This window comes from Hipposideros armiger, unplaced genomic scaffold, assembly GCF_001890085.2.
Source record: "Hipposideros armiger isolate ML-2016 unplaced genomic scaffold, ASM189008v1 scaffold_1593, whole genome shotgun sequence".
NCBI lineage: Eukaryota > Metazoa > Chordata > Mammalia > Chiroptera > Hipposideridae > Hipposideros > Hipposideros armiger.
The window spans coordinates 25,256-43,373 of NW_017732943.1; the positions used below are offsets into that span (position 1 = coordinate 25,256).

Here is an 18,118-nt window from a genome sequence, read left to right on the forward strand (position 1 = left end):
AATTGTAAATGCTTCATGTGCATTGAGGGAAGAAAAAGGTGATTTCTCTAATTCTTCACTGCAGAATTTTGTATAGCTCCATAAGATCAGTGCTATTGTGTTATTTGGATTTTCTATTTCATTTTTGAGTTACTGTCTGCTTGATCTATTAAAACTCAAGAGCACGTGTTGAAAGCCACCCCTGTGATGTCTGATTTATTCATTTATCCTTGTAGTTCTGCCACTTTTGGCAAATCTTTTTCATCTTTATTTAAATTTTTTATCTTAAAGTCAATTTTATTCTATGTTAATATCAGTCTTCCTTTGATTACATTTGTTTTTTAACTCCTTTATTTCAAACTTGTAAACAATATATATTGGGTTGTCGTAAAAGTCATGACGCATTTTTGCAACAAAAAACATACAAAAATATGTCATGACTTTTCCGACAGCCCAATAGATTTTTTGTTTTTTTTAAGATTTTACTGGGGAATTGGGGGAAGGGGAACAGACAAGTTGCTGTCCTTTTGTTCTTCAGTCTAGTTGTGGAGGACGTTGCTTCACTGGCCCAAGTTGGCACCATCATTGCGCTCTTCCCGGACGAGGCAGATCAGTTGCCGGCTTCTGGACGGCCACTCACTGTGGCTGCTGGCCTCTCACGCAGGTTGCTGGCTACACACGGTAGCCCATGGCAACCCACTGCCACAGGGGCTGCAGCCTACGCCGTCGCCGGTGACTCACGGCAGTCCAGCTCCAGGTTGAGCTGTTGTTCAGCATCTTAGCTGTGGAGGGCAGCGTCACTGGCCCTCATATGTGGGATCCGAACCAGGGCCCTCTGGCGTCCCAAGCCAGTTCTTAACCATCGCGCCACTCAGCCGGCCCTAGACTTTTTTTTTTTAATTCAGCATTTCAAGGAGCTCTTTCACTTATGAGTTTAGCCTATTTATTTTTATTGATACATTTGAATGTGTTTCGTCATCTTAATGTATTCTTTCAATTTGTCATTTTTCTTTTTTATCCATTCTTATGAAAAAATTTTGATATCTGCCTTCTCCACCCCAATAATATAGCACTTTCTTAAAGCCTTGTTCATCCCCTCACTAATGTTGATATTATCTAAACTTAATTTTGATATTATCTAAACTTAATTATCTAAACTATCCACCATGTTGATATTATCTAAACTTAATTTTTTTCTTTCATGTGTCTTATTGAAGTATAATACACATATAGTAACATGAACAATTTTTAAGACTTCTCACATACGCATACACCTGTGTTATCACAACCTGGATCAAGAAATAAAATATAGATCAAGATATAGGAGCCAGATGTTGCTGTGCTGTTTCCAGTCAATATAACCTCCAAAATTACCATTATTATGAACTTCTATCACCAAAGTTTAATTTTACCTATTACTAAACTTCTTTTAAGTGGAATCACCCAGTACTTGTATGTTTTTTTGTGTGTACCAGGCTTCTTTTGCTCAATTTAATATTTTGACATTTTTTCATGATGTTGTTTTTATAAGTACTTTGTTATTTTTTGTTGCTAAACAATGTTTAATTGCATAAATATACCACAGGTTTTAAATCTGTTCTCTTACTGATGGGCATTTGGGTTGTTTCCAGTTTGGGGTTATTATAATTTCTACTAGGTATCTTTTTTTTTTGGCCTTTGATATTCTTTAATTTTATAATGAGCATAGATATATATTTTTTTCCTTCCCTTTCTTCTTTGGATTTCTATCTCTTTAAAAATAAACTTTGTCATTATTTTTTAGTATTAGAAAATTTGTTCCCATTATTTCTTCAAGTATTTATTTTCACCTTTATTCTTCTCCATTTCTAAGACTTCTGCCATCCAAATGTGAGCACCTCTACTTCTGTCTTCCATATATCCTATTTTTTATATTTTTATTTTCTATTTCCTATTTTTTGGTCTTTTCTTCCTTTTCAAAAACTTCTTCAATCTTGTTTTCTAATTCATAACTCAGCTGGATTCATTCTACTATTTGCCCTACTTACTAGTCTCTTTTCAGCTTTTATATCTGTCATAACTAATGTTTTCTTGTCTCTTCTTTAAGACTTATTTGGGGCTTATATTTTTAATTTATTCTTTTATCTCTTTTAATGCATTTATTTGGCTAATTTAACATTCTTATTCATTTGTTTTAATATTTCTGCTTCCTTTGGAAAATTTCCAGCATGTTATTTTCCTTTTGAAAATGGTTGGACTTGTCAAATACCTTGCTATGAGAGCTCATTTTCCCCCTGGGAACATCAGGCAAATACAGTGAAGGCCAGCCTACGGTGCATATGAGCCACAGGCAGCTCCAGGGCGGGGAGTCGTGGACAGTCCTGGGCACAACTTGTCACAGCCAGCCACTTCTCCTCCAAAAACAAGCCCAGGCAGGTCCTCACCCTTCGCTCCCCTGGTGAGAAGCAGCATTAGAAAGAGACGTTTTGAAAACGCAGTGCCTCAGCCTGGGCTCATGACATGACAGGAAGCAGAGGACGTGGTGAGCATCAGTGAGCCCTACCCGTGGTCGAGTGCTTTCTCACCATTCTCCTTCCATCCTGGGAGTGAATTCTGGGGGAGCGCTCAGTGGTTCTGATAGTTCAGCATCTTGGTTAGTACCAGCCCCTGTTTTTAACTATTTCAAATCTTTAAGTCATACAGAGCAAATGCTATACACGTTGGATCTACCAGTTTTGAATAAGGCTCTGCACACTGAAAGCTTCCCCACGTGGGTCAAAGCTCACAGTCACTGTTCAGGAGCTACAGCATGCTCACCTTGCAGATGGAGCTGGGGGTTATCAGCGTGGAGAAGAAATATGCATGGAAGATTTAAAGTGATGCAATGAGACGTCATTCCCTATTGCCATGGTACCAGTAGAACAAGCCTTCTCCCCAGCTCTCATGAAGTCAAACTATGAAAATTTCCTTTCGGCCTCTCCCCCTGCCTCCTCCTCTGGCTCTGTGCACAGCAGTATCACATTTCTGCGAGCTGAATATGGGCACTAAGAAACAGGAACTGGAAGGAAGCTGGCGGGTCGTCTGTTGATTTGAGCTTTTCACACAGCACGCTGGATGCAAGCTGGCTTCTTCTGTTTTTTTCCACACGGCTGGAGTTGCAGCTTACACAATTTTCAGAATTTACAGCTCCAGTTTCAAAAAGCTGGTACCTATATTTTATCTCCCAAAAAGAATATCCCGAGTAAGATTCCTAGCAAGTACTGGATCTTGAAAGTTTAGATTAGTATCTTTGTTTCATGTTGGTGCTTGTGTTCAAATCATATCTAAAATATTTTTTTCTCTTTCTCTACTGAACTAAAAAATATTCTAAGACTTCTAAAGCATTTTTAAGCAGTGCTTTGGGATTACATTCTTTATTTTTATAACTTAACAAAAATCTATTCTCATAAAAGAAATACTTAATGGTGTAGATATTCTGACAAAGTCAACATAATTTTTTACCTAACATTCATTCATTCATTCAAAATAATATAAATCGAGCATCTACTTTGTGCAAGGCACTGAGAAAGGCAAGGAGTTACAAGTTGAATCAGAAGTCATGCCAAGCAGATGGTGGGAACAATGACTATATGCAAATCAACAATAATACAAAGGGAAAAGGGCTGATATAAAAGTTTAAAAAAACCTAACCTAAACTGAACGGAACTGGTATGGAAACTGTAAGAATAAAGAATTTCCTCCCGGTTGGGTAATCTGACACAGCTTCATGGGAAAGGTGACATTTGATGGTGGCCTTTTAAAAGAGGCTGAAAAGGAAATGTGAAGGTGGGTGGGGGCACACCGGTGGAGGAAAGTTATAGAATTAAGTCACAGAGGTAGGAGAAGAAAGGGCATGGATTAGCAAGCTAGGGGATGAGAAGAAGGCAGGTGAGTCGAGAATAACATTCGAGCAATTACGCATATCCCCTGGTAACCTTTGGAATTTGACCCAGCCAGGCAAGGGTGAACCACAAAAACCAACCAGGAGTTCAAGGTTTCAAGGCATCTTAAAAGCTCAGAGTGCAATAGAACCTCTTTTAATTGGCCACCCCATAATTGATTTGCTAAGATTGAACAATTCTCTCCATTCTCCCAATAAGCACACTGGATGACGCCAGACACATGAGTGAGCACGGGGGCTGGTTGGAGGCGAGTTTCATGCTGACCGAGATCTGGATGGACTTGTTCCTAAACCATTTGTACCACTTAGACTGGAATTACAGAATTTGGTTAAATATTGATGACAGGAGATGAAACGTAATTAATTCTGTAAGAACTAAGCTGAATTCTTAACAAAGAACTGGTAACAAGGAACCACTTACAAACTTGTTGTTGAATTTGTTGTGGTGAGTTAACTAAAAAAGAAAGTCAGAAACAGTAGAAATCTGAAAGAATTCCTAGATAAAACAGCAAAAAGAAAGAAAAAATCTGGAAGAGGTTGGAGTTTCGATTGCTTAATAACTGGCTTAGTTTTTGCTCCACTTCCAGAAACGGAAACTGGAAATTGTCCAGATGCATTTGGTGTGATTTATGCCAAAAAACAAAAACAAAAAGAAAAAAAAACAGTGTGAACACCAACCAAGGAAATATATTCAGAAAAGGCCCCAGCCCTTCAACAAGAGATTGGATAATGAATACACACTTACATATTTGAAATAAAATGCTAAAGGTCCATGCATTGTCTAATTTTTCAATTAACTTTATGTTTCAATTAGCCAGTTTTTAGTCACTGTCTTTGAGAATGCCAGGGTCTGTCTTCCCAGGCATAATTCTCCACAATAAGCAAATGAGCTCTGACAGCTGAGGCTCCCATGTCGTCACGGGGATGAAGTCCACACAGAGCATCTGGCTTCACATTGGAGAGTCATCTTACTTCATTCTCTGACATGAATTTTTCTAGCTCTAAGTGCAACTAGAATTAGAATTAATCACCAATTTCACCCCTAATTCTATCATATGTTTTTCTATTAAATTAACTGGAACGTGGGCCCCTGGGGCAGAGACAGGCAGTTCCCCGGTGGAGCCCCCACCCCTCCCTTCATGACCAGCCTGCACTACCGGATGTGGCATGAGCCCAGGTGAGGCCTACAGTCCATGGCCTCCCTCACAGCGGGAGTGACACACGATTGTGTTCTGTCCACGGTGACAGGAGGGCAGGTGGTGGGGCCCGTCTTTTGGGAAAGCTCCTTCAAAGGGCAACAGAGCCGGGGAAACACCCTTCCGCCCTTTTCCTCCTGATGCCCGCGAGGCAAGTTGCTAAAAGACGTGTGCGTCTAAGATGGCAGAGCAGAAGGATGGGTACGAATGCCTGAGGACACTGTCAGCTAAGGGCTGCCCCCGGGAGCTTCCTGGATGTAGAAAAAGCAACAAAACAGAAAAAAGGAACTCTTCTCTTACTGAAGCCGTTATTGTTCTGGGCTTTCTACTCCGTGCAACATGGCTTTGCCTAACAGATATGAAAGGTAATTTTAGGGGATGACTGGTTAGCTCAGTTGGTTAGAGCATGGTGCTGATAACACCAAGGTTGCTGGTTCGATCCCCGTGTGGGCCACTGTGAGCTGCGCCCTCCCTAAAAGAGTCAACTATGCCATTGCAGCATGAAAGCAATGTGTAAACAATGTCCATGGCTGTTCCCCAATAAATTTTTTTTTAATTACTAATGATAGCTTCTTTTAACAAAAAAAAAGAGGTAACTTTAACCAGGTATCATATCCATAAACTGATTCTCTGCAATCCCATCTTTATGAATATCATCAGAAAGCAATTAAAAAGTTTTCCATTTTATGTTTCTTGCCATGGTAAGCCCAAGGAAGAATGTGCCAAAAGTGTCTGAGGAAATCACATTCCAGGATTTGCACAGAACTGCACGCCGTCTGCTATGAGAATGCTAACTGTCGCTGCTCAGGCAAACCAAGTGGGACGCCGTCGCTCCAAAGGCACAGCCGCGGGCCGAAGTAACACCGCAGGGGAAGACATTACTGAGGAAGGAGAAACGCAGGGGGGAATTCTTTCCTTGGAGTCGACATGAAAGCTTGTTCTCTTGGCTTCACGCAAAATGAGAAATTTATTGAATGTTGCTTTAGGGATCTTTTGTGGACCATCGTTTTATAAGAGCAGATTTTTTTCCTGAAGCAGATTTCACAAATGCAAAAGAAACAGATGAAGCACAAAGATGAATGTCGTCAGGAACATTTCAAACAGGATCACGCTGAGCTCCTCGGCTCCCGCTGCCAGATCTCAGGCTCCCCGGGTCTTGGCACAGTCTCTTGTACACCCTGAGCCTCCCGTCCACCCTGAGCCTCCCGTGCACCCGGAGCCTCCGTACACCCGGAGCCTCCTTACACCCGGAGCCTCCGTACACCCTGAGCCTCCCGTGCACCCGGAGCCTCCCGTCCACCCTGAGCCTCCGTACACCCTGAGCCTCCTTACACCCGGAGCCTCCGTACACCCTGAGCCTCGAGCCCAGCGTACTTTCTCTCAGTCCCAGCTGACTCACGACTTGCGTTTTATAGAATTTTCCTATGAGGAGTAACTTTGAACTCAGGAGGAATAAACTCTTAATTTCCCAAAACTAAGTTTCCTAAACCCAAAACAACAGCCTTTTATCATCCACTCCCCTCAACTCCTTGGATCACACAGGTCAGCAACATGGAAAGAGGAAGATGGCTACTCCCAAACTGAATGATTCTTTAAACAGATTTCTTTTGGCTGCTAAGGTTATAATTTGTTGTATTTCCCATCTCCACAATTCAAACGGAGAAAGCGCGATATTCTACCAACTGAGAGTCAAGACAACCTGACAAGCAGAATAAAATGTACCAAGTCACCCAAGTGTACTGAGCATCTCTGTGCTGTGCTTTGCAAGATGCAGGCTCTCCATGCCGACGTGCTGAGCGTCTGTGCCACCAGGGACCTCATGACAGTGGCCGCACACCTCCACCAGAAACTGACCATCCTTTTGTAATGTGGGGACCTGAGTTCCGACAACCCCACTCTCTTCCCAGTTCTGAGAAGACAACTCACTTTGTAATGTGGGAACCTGAGTTCCGACCACACTACTCTCTTCCCAGCGCAGCACCCTCTCCACAGGGAGAGAGGGTGCAAGGACACAAAGGATTACTGTTTTAATGAAAGAAGATGAATTTTTGAGAACTTTATAACAACAATTAATCATTGATCATATCTAAGGGAGCATCACCTGTGTACAGGTTCTATCCTGTGGGTACTTACAAGGCGGGGCCCTTCTCCCCAGGGACAGTGGAAGAAACCGTCCCCATGGCTGTGCGTGGGAGGGCAGGGCTGAGTCCAGGCCCACGGACACCAGAGCCCTCAGCCCTAACCACTCTGCTACCTGCTCCTGCTCCGAGAAGACACCTTGTGATGGCAGGAGTGGGGGTGGTGACCATTACCCTCCCCGTCAGTCCGGCAAATTGGAGGAAGTTTAAGGGGCCAAGAAGATCTCAGAAAACGAGAGGCAGACAAGGCACAGCCACAAAGACTAATGACGGAAAATTACTACAGATGATGAGTACATGGGCAAATTCTATTTTTCACCCCATTCTTTACAGAACACCAAAGAAAAGTGCATACAGTACTCATTTTCGAAAGCGATTTTAGGAAGAGCGGAGAAAGGCTCCAGCTGGGTCAGCTATTTTACTTGTTTCCTCTGTTTTCAAAACCGGTGGCTGCCTACTCCCCACAAATGCCCAAGGTCTTAAACCCAGAAGCATGTCTCACTGTCTGCAGGTCCCGGTTAGCACAGCACAGTCTTAAACCCAGAAGCCTGTCTCACTGTCTGCAGGTCCCGGTTAGCACAGCACAGCCTGTATGCATCCCAGCTCAGACACACACCAACCCAGTCAACCAGGGGCCAGATGGGCACTCTGGAGACCCTAAGGCATGAACTAGTCCCCAACGCCTGTTTTCTGGATCTTCGCCTAAACCAGGGGTGTGCGACAGCAATCAAGAGACCCAGGTTCAATTCCTGGTTTTATCACTGAGTTGTTGAGTGACAGGAAGTCACTTTCATGTGCTGAGCAGTTTTCTGTCAAGTCAGGGGGACTCATAGTGGGTCTCACGCTACGGGGGGTAAACCTGGGAGGCTGCTAACCTTTCTCCTGGACATTATGGCTGTGATTCAGTGCTGAGGCTGGTGAATCCCCAGTGGAGTTCCATGCAGCTGCGGAGAACGCGGGCCAGTCACCTCAGGGCCCCTCTGCTTACCAGCTCCCCGTGGACTGGCTGGACATGGTCTGAAGAGACAGAGGCTGTAAGGACCAGCATCCCGGACCTAGAACACATGCCTGAGGTTCACGTCCCTGAAGTTCATGTCCCTGGACACCAACAGATGCACGTGCAAGTCTCCTGGAAACCATTACCTCTCTCCTCTTTCCAGGGGCCATGCTCCTTCTGGGCAGCACAGGTCCCTGCCTCTGACTGCGGGGTTACAAATCCCTCTGTGGTACTATAATGAACTGCTATGCAAAATGATCAATTATAATACAATTCTTCCTAATTCCAGAGACATGAGGCTATGTATGCCTTGATATGTCAATCAATCAATCAATCAACCAACCAACCAACTGTAAAGGAAATGACCATTTCCCTGAAGACCCACATTTTGTAGAAAAATGGTAGTTATCTATGGCAGGGATTTCAATGGGGGGCGGGGGGAGGCAGCATAGCACAGTGGTTAAAAAACGTCGGGCTTATTAGCAGTTATCCTGGGTTCCAACCTCAACCTCATATTCACCAGCCACAAACAAATTACCTAGCCACTCTGAGCCTCCATTTATTCACCTCTAACATAGGGATAACAGTACTATTTTAGAGGAAAATAGATTAAATAATAAATGTTCTCAGACTAGCGCCGGTCACATAAAACGAGCTCTTTAAATGGAAGTTACAAAGAAATCCATTGCATTATTCATCAGTGAGGGCTTACAAGGTAATACCAAGAAAATGACATAAAATATAAGAAACCAGGAGCAAAGGTAGAAATAATTCCTAAAATTCCTGCTCTTAGAATTGGTGAATTTTTTAGACTATAGGCGCATCCACTGCTTCAAATTAACTTGGGCTTCCCAGACCTCTGAACCTGCTAAATCTATTTTTCAGATCTCTAATCAATAATTTTCAGACACTACAAATTTATCTGCTTCAATTTACCATCTATTTTGTCCTCATGCTCCCCACTTAAATAACATCACCTGGCTTATCTTACTGATGACAGCAATTTGCTAACAGCACTTAATAAAAAATATTGTTTTTTTTCTTGTTAACCATAATTTGATAAGAAAACTTCCTAAATGAATGTGTAGATCTGTGTGTGGACATACACACACACACGTGTATCAGGTTTCATTTTTCATTTTTTAGACACAACTTTCTCTTCTTACTTTCCGAAGTATTGGGGAAAGTGCTGACAGCGATTACTACTGGACTTGATTCCGATTTAAGGTCTGAGTCCTACACAACATGCTGGTGCAGAGGGACCCCGTGGAGCACTCGGCAGAGCTGCGGCTGCGCAGTTTTCAGTCTCATTCTTCATGACGTTTTGAGCTGAGCTAGAATTTGAATCCTGACCCATAAGCTCTATTTCTTCCTTCTTGATTACACAGCATTTCAGAAGTTGAAAGGTAAAAAGAATAAAATAGAACAGACTGAATGGAAAGGAGTTAATATCACTGAAAACTGCAGAAAGAAGTGACCCACAGAATTACACGCATATCCCGTCACCACCATGTGCTTCACGTCGGGGACAGGGTAAAGGTGTGAAAACTAAGCATTTGTATTGGCATGAGCCAAATTTCATGTAAACATTGTTTTCAAAAGAGAGATATCAGAACATAATGCCTGGTTTTAATTCCTAAAGTTTATATTCATGAGACTGATAAAAGTCTGCAACTATTAGTCAATTTTCAGTTTCTAAAAATATTTTATTAAATAACTGTTAAATAGGATTTTTACAAAGCAAGGTGCATAGAAAAAGGTAAAAATGTTTATGCTCCCAGAACTTTCTATGCATTTTTGCATCATCTTCTTGCCAGCTGCTCTGGCTTAGAGGGAGCTGGTGTGAAACGAAGGGGCGGAGCTAGGCATCACCAGGGCTTCTCGTCTGGAAGGAGACGCCTTGCCGCCTTGCAGAGGCTCTGTCTTCAGGCAGCAGCTGAGCACATCGCTCGCTTCAAGACAGCTCACCTGTCCGTGGGGCAGCCCCGGTCCTCAGGAAGAGTTCAGCTGCTGTGCGAGGTTTTCAAGGCATTTCAAATAATAGGCATTCAGAGGGTTTTCTTCTGAGTTTGAAAAGGCTGAGAGAGAAAAATAAGCATGCGGAAGAGCAAGTTTATTAACTCAGTACTATGCGTAAGTGTGGACACACATACACCAACATACATCAACAGGATTTATATGTAACTTTAGCTTCTATTTAACTTCTTGATGGACTAGCATTATAAGAATATAGTACACTGTAAAAAAAATTAAGAAGTTACAGAATTTGTATTTATTTTTTATTAATGGTGTAGCCAAAGAGTATAAACAGAAAACAATCCATCTCCATAATGGATCCCATTATCTACAATCCCGAACGAATGCCTGCTTCTTTTATGCACCATTCCTCCTAACACATCAATGCTAACAACGTAACTCAGTTATTCGCTACCTCCAGAAGTTCATCACCACAGCTAGAAACGAAACAAAAAGGCCCACAAGACACTTATAAAAAATCAGGCTATAGACCACAGATCCAGCACCGTACAGGAAAGACACAGCTCAGCGTCTCAGCCTAAAAAAATGTGCAGAGAATCATGCTCACTGAAAACGTGTGTCACTTAAAATGGAAAATGCACTTCACGAGGAAAACCCTGCCTCATATTGTGATCACATCACCGGGCCGAGTGGATCTGGGGGAATGGGATCTAGTTTTGGAAGACCATGACTCAGCTCCCCGTTATATCCAGGTCTTCTGTTCAGGTCAGCACTATTGGGGCCAGGCTCCTATCCCCTGAGAACGCACCTTAGCGGAGTGCTGGCCAAGGGCAAAGGAAGTTACATACCAGAAAAAGCGACTTGGAGAAAGATCACAGATGTGTTTTGAGAAACTATTATATTTTATTATTTTAAAACTGTTATAATGAAAAGCAGAGAGAAAATACCGGCACACAGTACAACGCTTCGACAAAAAAGCTCTCCACACATCAGTGTAAACCATCAATGCAGAAAACTGTCATTTGCTGCCAACCGTCCAGCAGGCATCTCATTAATCCGGGAAGGCACTGAACAGCTCCTGAGTTTACCTGCAATGCCCTTTCATAGCGACACTTACTTTTCTTTGCTAAGGAATATGCTTCATCCACTCTCCTTTTTATTGATGGGTTTTTCAAAGTCGTTTTTGCCTGGAGATGACACAGAACAATCCATTAATTAGGTCTGTTTCTATGTGTCAGGGGTCAGGAGCGCCCGCATCTTCCCTAAGGTGCTTCTCTCACTACCGTCCCACGCTCTTTCTCCCCTTTCCTCCTACCCTTTCTCCCCTAATCTCAGTTTACTATTTTAAACTACTTTATCTTATTTCATAGTCCTTCAAACCTCCGATTTCAGATCAAGTATATCAAACATTACCAGTTGGTCAACAAATATTTACTAAGTGACTACAAAGTGCCAAACCGTGTGCTAAGCCCTGAGGACCCACGGGTAAGTGACAGCAGCAGCCTCTGTCCCCGTGTGCACTGATGCCATCCAGCAGGGACAGCTGCACAGACAAGGGACAGCTCACTGAGAGGGCACCAGCAGGGATGGCTGACTGTCCCAACACTGTCACTTGGCCACTATTTAGTCACCAGATACACGGGGGCATTTCTCTCAGGAGTGAGACGTCTGCAATGCCAGCGAAGAGGCCAGGAGGACGCAGGCGCAGAGCTCCCACCTGCCTCAGGAGCCCCAGGTGGGGGTGGGGGTGGGGGTGCTGCAGCCTAAGCGCTGAGCTTATTTCAAAACTCAGTGATGACACCTACCAGAGAAAGGGGAATCACACAATTGGATAAGACTGTTACTTGGTTTTCTTTCAGGATGCATTTTTCCTTGACACATCTTTTAGTAGAAATAATCTACTAAATACATTACACCAATATGGCAAATCAATTTATATTAACAGGGAAAATTCATTCAAAAGAGAGGCACTACTGAAATGAGACACTCTGTGGAAATGATTCATGAGGAAGATTTCAACGGCAGGCAGGGGTACGCATTGTACGAATGCGCAGGGCGACTCCGGTCTCTGACTTCATTGTTCTCTTGCTGACACTCCTCTGAGGTCCCTGGATGCATCCCCCAGGTGGGACAAAGATCTACAAACTCACCTTTTGATAATTGTGAACGAGCGCCCAAAGCGCGGAGGCGCCAATCCTCTGAGCATCTTGATTCCCGCTTTCCAGACAGGCGGCTAGCACATTAACAACTTTTTCTAATAATAAACACATTAAAAAAAAAATAGTTCAGTCCCAGACATTCAGCGCATTCTTACCTCAGGCTCCTCGGATACTCTTTTTTTTTTTTTCCCATCATAGTGCATACAAACTTGGTGTCACCGGACCCAAACAAAAGCCAGTCTTTCACACCACGTGGAATGTGGGAGGGCAGCCTCCAAACAAACTGTTGTCCTGACAGACACAGAATGTCAGGGAAGCAGCAGCTGCCTAATTTCTTCTGGCCCTAATTCAACAGCGGCACATTCATTTAAAGACAACAATAGTGGAGAAGTAATTACACAATGAGCTATATTAATGAGCTCTTCAATTATGGCTTGCATTTTGGTGTGCAGGAAAACAGATTGGCTCTTGTGATAAATTATAAAGACCGTTATATGAACCTTTCAACAGCATGAGCTACTGCATAAAATAATAATCAAGAAACACCATATAAGTTCAGTCTTTGAAAAAAAGGACTAAACATTTTAGAGAAGTGTGCGTGTGTGTGTGTAAAAGTGATTTAAAGGCATGTCAACACCACAGAAGGTACATCCCTCTTTTGCAAAGCTAGCCAGAGTGTGACGTCACGACTTGGGAGCTGCCTGCCCAGCCCACTTATTTTCAGTGACGATGGAGAAGTCGAGTCCCAAGGAGATGGTCAGCGTGTTTCAGAACTTATGAATCTATATTATTACTTACTTTTCTATACCATTACATTGTATCAAATTATTTTTCCTCTGTAACGTGATTTGAAAATTGTGTTGCATTCTAAGGGTGAAACCCTTATTTTTGGGAACTCTCTACATAACATTAACCACTCCCCACCCCCTGGATGCGCCTAATTTTACTGTAACCTGGTTGAGGGCATAGTCTGTGTCGGCTCAATGGTGGATATGCCAACCACAGTGCCAGTTTACTTTAGGGGCTCAATAAATACTAGTGGGATGAAAGATTCTATAATTAAATAAACACAAATGCTGTTTAAGTGAGTCTATTTAGAGTTTTTAAATACATTTTAAGGAATTTATAATCTCTTACAGAAAATAAATAGAGTAAAACCTTGGATTGCGAGTAACTTGGTTTGCAGGTGTTCCGCAAGATGAGCAAACATTTCTATTAGGTTGGTGCAAAAGTAATAGCAGTTCTTGATTAGTGGTCAGGAGTGTGGGCAGTGGGGCTTGGCCTTGCTATGAAAATAGGTCCAGAGGACTCCTTATTTCTGGGACTGTGAGGCTAGGTCTCCCCTGAAAACAACAAAAACATGCTAAATAAAATATATTAAAATTGACCTTAAAAAAATATCAAAGAACTGAAAAGACCGTGGGAAGCTTCCAGGCCAATTTTGATTGAAAGTCTGTGCCGAGAGAGGTAAGGAACAGACAGAAAGCTCTCTGGTCCAGGGACATTTGCCAATGTTGGGTGCTTGGGCTTTGGTTCAGGAACGCCAGTGGGTCAGGGAATGGAAGTCAGGACTCTCCAAGATGGGGAGTTTATGGGCCGTCCTGCCTGTATTAAGCTGGAGCTCAAGGAGCCAGCCCTGAGAAGAAGGATGAATCGGAATAAAATCAGTCCCCCGGCGCTCACACAGGTGACTCCAAGGAAAGGAAAACAAGTGTGAGCACGGCCCTGAAGACTGCCCCTGACAGCCCTGCACCCAGGGACGCGTAGCCTACTGGCCCATGACCTTGGTTTGAGCTGGTCTTCGACTGCCAGTGCCTCTGGGCGCTGAGCAGAAGCACACTTGCCCTCTGATGCTCGGAGGGCAAGTTCATACTAAGCCTCAGGGAGCCGCAGGGAGAATTTCCCCAAAGCGTTAACCAGGAGTACACCATTAAAGACGACCAAGCCTATCAGGGAACATGGCGACACGAGTGAGAGCCAGAGGAAAAAATCACAACCTATCAGGTGTTGGAACTGTAAACACAGATTTAAAACAACTTTAACGATACCATATTTAGATAAATAAATGACAACCTTAAAAAATGTTTGCAGGGAATAGGAAACTGAAAAATGAAAAGATATGAAACAAGAACCAAGCCAGAACTTCTAGAACTTCACTGTCCAATAACATAATCAATTAGCCACATGTAGGTATTTAAATGTAAGTTAATTAAAATATTCAGTTTGTCAGTCACACTGGCTACATGTGGCTACTGGCTATCTTATCAGACAGCACACACATGAATATTTTCATCAATTTTGGAAGTTCTATTGGACAACACAGTTCTAGAACCTCAGTAGCAAATATTAACCACTCGGTATACATATCTGTCAGCAGAGGCTGGTGTCAGAGGACAGAATTTAGGAGTTAGAAGACAGATCAGAAAACCAATACCCAGAATGCAGCACAGAGAGCTAAAAAGATGATAAAGGATTAAAATAATAAAGTAAAAAAAGAAAAAAAGGGCAAGTGATAAAATCAGATACACTGAGATAGTCTGACTATATGTTTAACTGAGGTCCTTAAAGGAGTGGAGACGAAATGTTTGAAGTGACAGTGGCTAAACATTTTTAAGAACTGCTTTAAGACACAAATCCACAGATTCAACAGGCTCAGATAATTCCACGCAGATGAATAAAAATGAACCCACTCCTAGACACATCACAATGAATCTACAAAAAACTAAAGAAAAAAAGATGAAATGGACACTTGCCCTTAGAAAAATTTATTCAAGGAAAAAAAAACCCAAATCCAATAACTATGAAAGACATTTAATGAGTCAGAAATCTAACTCCACAGAAAACCCTAGGTCCCGATGGTTTCACCAGTGTGTTCTCCCGAACGTTTTAGCAACAGGTCATTCCAGACAGACCCGAACTCTTACAGAGAGGGGATGAACAGGAAGTAATCACTCATTTTGTGAAGCCAGCAGAACTTTGTTAGTAAAACCTGACAGGATACTGAGTGTTCTGATAAATGTTTAACTATTGGCTCTTGGGGGCTGAGAGGGGGTTGGATGTATATTGAATATGTAGAAATTTTATTATGTCTGTAATATATAAATTGATAAATTTTATTGGTATAAAGAGTGTGTAGCACACAACTTACAGCTTCTAGAATACACAGTACTTCTAATGGTACTCCATAGTACCACAGTACTCCACAATTCTGTGTGGCCAGCTGATGCTCACAACATACCTGCACTGACTTCAGCGGGGCTCGGATCCGTAGCCGACTGTGCTTGCAGTTCAGTCATGATTTGACAAATGGAACTGCATCCCAATCTGCTCTTCTCCCAAGAAATGTATTGTCATTAAGTCAGATATGGAATATATTGCTAAAACACTCTCTTGCCCTGATACAAAATATATTCGTAAAACTGAAACCTCTTTCAGCTTTATCACGAATTCATCTCTGGTTTGTAGCATTTATTGATCTTCATGGTGTGAATACTCTTACTATAGTTGGTTTCAGGCTATCAACATGATATCCCTAAACTTATAACTGAATCAATATCATTAAGAAGAAGGGTAATAAATATTCACAAGTCTTCACTTCCTAACTACTTCACTATATTTTACTATTATCTAGTCTCTTGAGATAATGTGGGAGTTTACTGCGTACCTATTCGTTAAACTTAAAAATGTTTTATATGCTTTTTTAAAAAATTGAAGTATAGTTGACATACAATATCATAAGTTTCACATTTATGTGCATTTTGTATATGTGTTATATTTCACATTGAAATGTGTTTTTTTTAAAAAAGTTGATCCCCTTGTGTTATTCAAAGGGGCACCACATTAACTGACTCACATATGTATTTTTTTAAAAGTTCTTGAGAGCTAGTAACTGGCAAGAGGAGTTGCTATAAACTCCTTTGGTCATGGGTGGTATGTTCTGAGTGTTGGGCGATAAATAAAAACATCGCTCGCTGATACTCTCAGAAGGAACACACCATTTGACGCGCCCTGAGCGTACCAGCTGCCACCTGTAAGCTCACATGATGACTGTGATCAGATGACTGTTTGTACGGCTAGTGTCTGACACAGGAGACGAAGGGGACCAGGCTTGGCGGTGAGCTGGTCGGACAGTAGGGGTATTGGCAGGAAAACCGCAGCTCCCACCTGTCGCTCCACCGTACAGTTCACTTTACAGCAGCTTTTTTTTTTTTACAGAAATACCTCGGTTTGTGAGCATAATTCGTTCCGGAAACAAACTACTCATATTGCAAGGCATCACTCGTTTACCAAGTTAAAATGTATTATTAGGTTGGTGCAAAAGTAGTAGCTGTTTTTGCCATTACGAGCCCTCCCGATTCCCAGGTGGAAACAGGAGGCAGCGCCTGAGACATGCGTTCACAGGCCCCTGCAGAGACTGCCCCCTGTGCCCGCCTTGAGGGCCCCGATCTCATGTCTGGGGGGTTCCTTCTTAGCAAGAGTTTGTTCATCTGCTTTAAGCTAATGAAACAGAGAGAGCATTGCTGATATAAGAAAATGCTAAAAATAAGCTCAGAGGGACTGAAGAGGGGAAAATGCAGCTTCTCCTTCCGGTCCCCAAAGCCTGTCCTTTCTCCAGCTCTCTCAATAATAAAACCAAGCGGCAGTCCCCAGAGGAAACACTTCCTCTGAGAAACGGGATGACTGATAGGAGATGCCTGCCATGTGCTCTCTCACTGCCCTACGAGGCGGGGCCCATCTCGCTCCTTCACAAATGTGGAAGCCGAGGCAGAGCAGGGAGGGGTGGCACGGCGCCTCGGAGGCCGGGTGGCCTGGGGCGCAGGCTGCAGGGCCGCGGTTCGCCTCGTGAGCTGGAGGCCGACTGACCTGACGCCGCTCCCTGCACCCCTAGCAGTTTAATCATGATTATCAGAAAAACAGGATCACGGCCGCGCACATCACAGAATGCGCGCAGCATTGCTTCCATTCACTTGGAAAACTCCACGTTTCATAGAAAAACACTTCTAGGAATGTAGGAAAAGAGGAGGTGAGACGCAATGAAGGAAAAGACAACACCATGTCGAGCATCTGCGACGGCGGACCGTAAACGGGCAGCTACTTCACGCGCGGTCACCAGCTCGTTTCTCCCAAAACCAGCCCGGGAGGGACTCTCGCGGGTGAAGAGCTGGACCCAGGAGGCCGCCCAGGTGATGGCGGGCTCCGCACCGGGGGCCGGGCGTCCGCGCCAGGGTTGCGGGGTCTGGAGCCCCCGTTCTTGCGCGGCGACACAGCGTCTCCTTGGGAAGCGCCCACGGCCTCGGACACGCAGCTGCCGCGTCCCGCGGCGGCCTCGGGGCCTGGGTCTCCGGGAGGCGTCCCCGCGGGGCCGATCTCCGCGCGCGGCTCTGGGCGCTGAACGCGCCGCCTCGTCAGGACCCACTCATCTACCATCCGCCGCGCTCCCGAGTGGGACACAATTCTAGGCGCCACAGATCAACACGAGCAGGGACAGAGCCTCTGGCCTCGTTAGCGCTCAGGGGCCGGCGTGGGCAGACCGCGGATGAACACAGACGCGACACGCGCACACACGCGCTGGCGGGACAGCGAGCGAGCGAGACGGGCGCGGCGGGACGCAGGGCTGGGGCGCCAGCGGCCACCCGGCAGGCGCGGGCAGGGCGGCCTCCGCCCGCCCCAGCGACGCGGCTGTCACCCCTGCGAGGCTCCTGGCAGCGCCGCGGTGCGGGGCAGCGTCTGGCTCGTCTCTGAGACAACAGCCC

At 44.0% G+C, this 18,118-nt stretch overlaps 1 protein-coding gene across 1 annotated transcript in view; it reads right to left on the reverse strand.

Annotated features, from left to right (window-relative positions):
• Positions 1–9,931: 9,931 nt before the first annotated feature.
• RTTN (rotatin) overlaps positions 9,932–18,118 on the reverse strand; it is a 177,003-nt gene continuing 168,816 nt past the window's right edge. The window contains exons 41-43 of the mRNA XM_019634351.1: positions 12,357–12,460; positions 11,324–11,393; positions 9,932–10,307 (exon numbers count right to left, since the gene is read on the reverse strand). Coding sequence (XP_019489896.1) covers positions 10,222–10,307; positions 11,324–11,393; positions 12,357–12,460 — 260 coding nt within the window. The 3' untranslated portion in view covers positions 9,932–10,221. The remainder of the gene's footprint in view (positions 10,308–11,323; positions 11,394–12,356; positions 12,461–18,118) is intronic.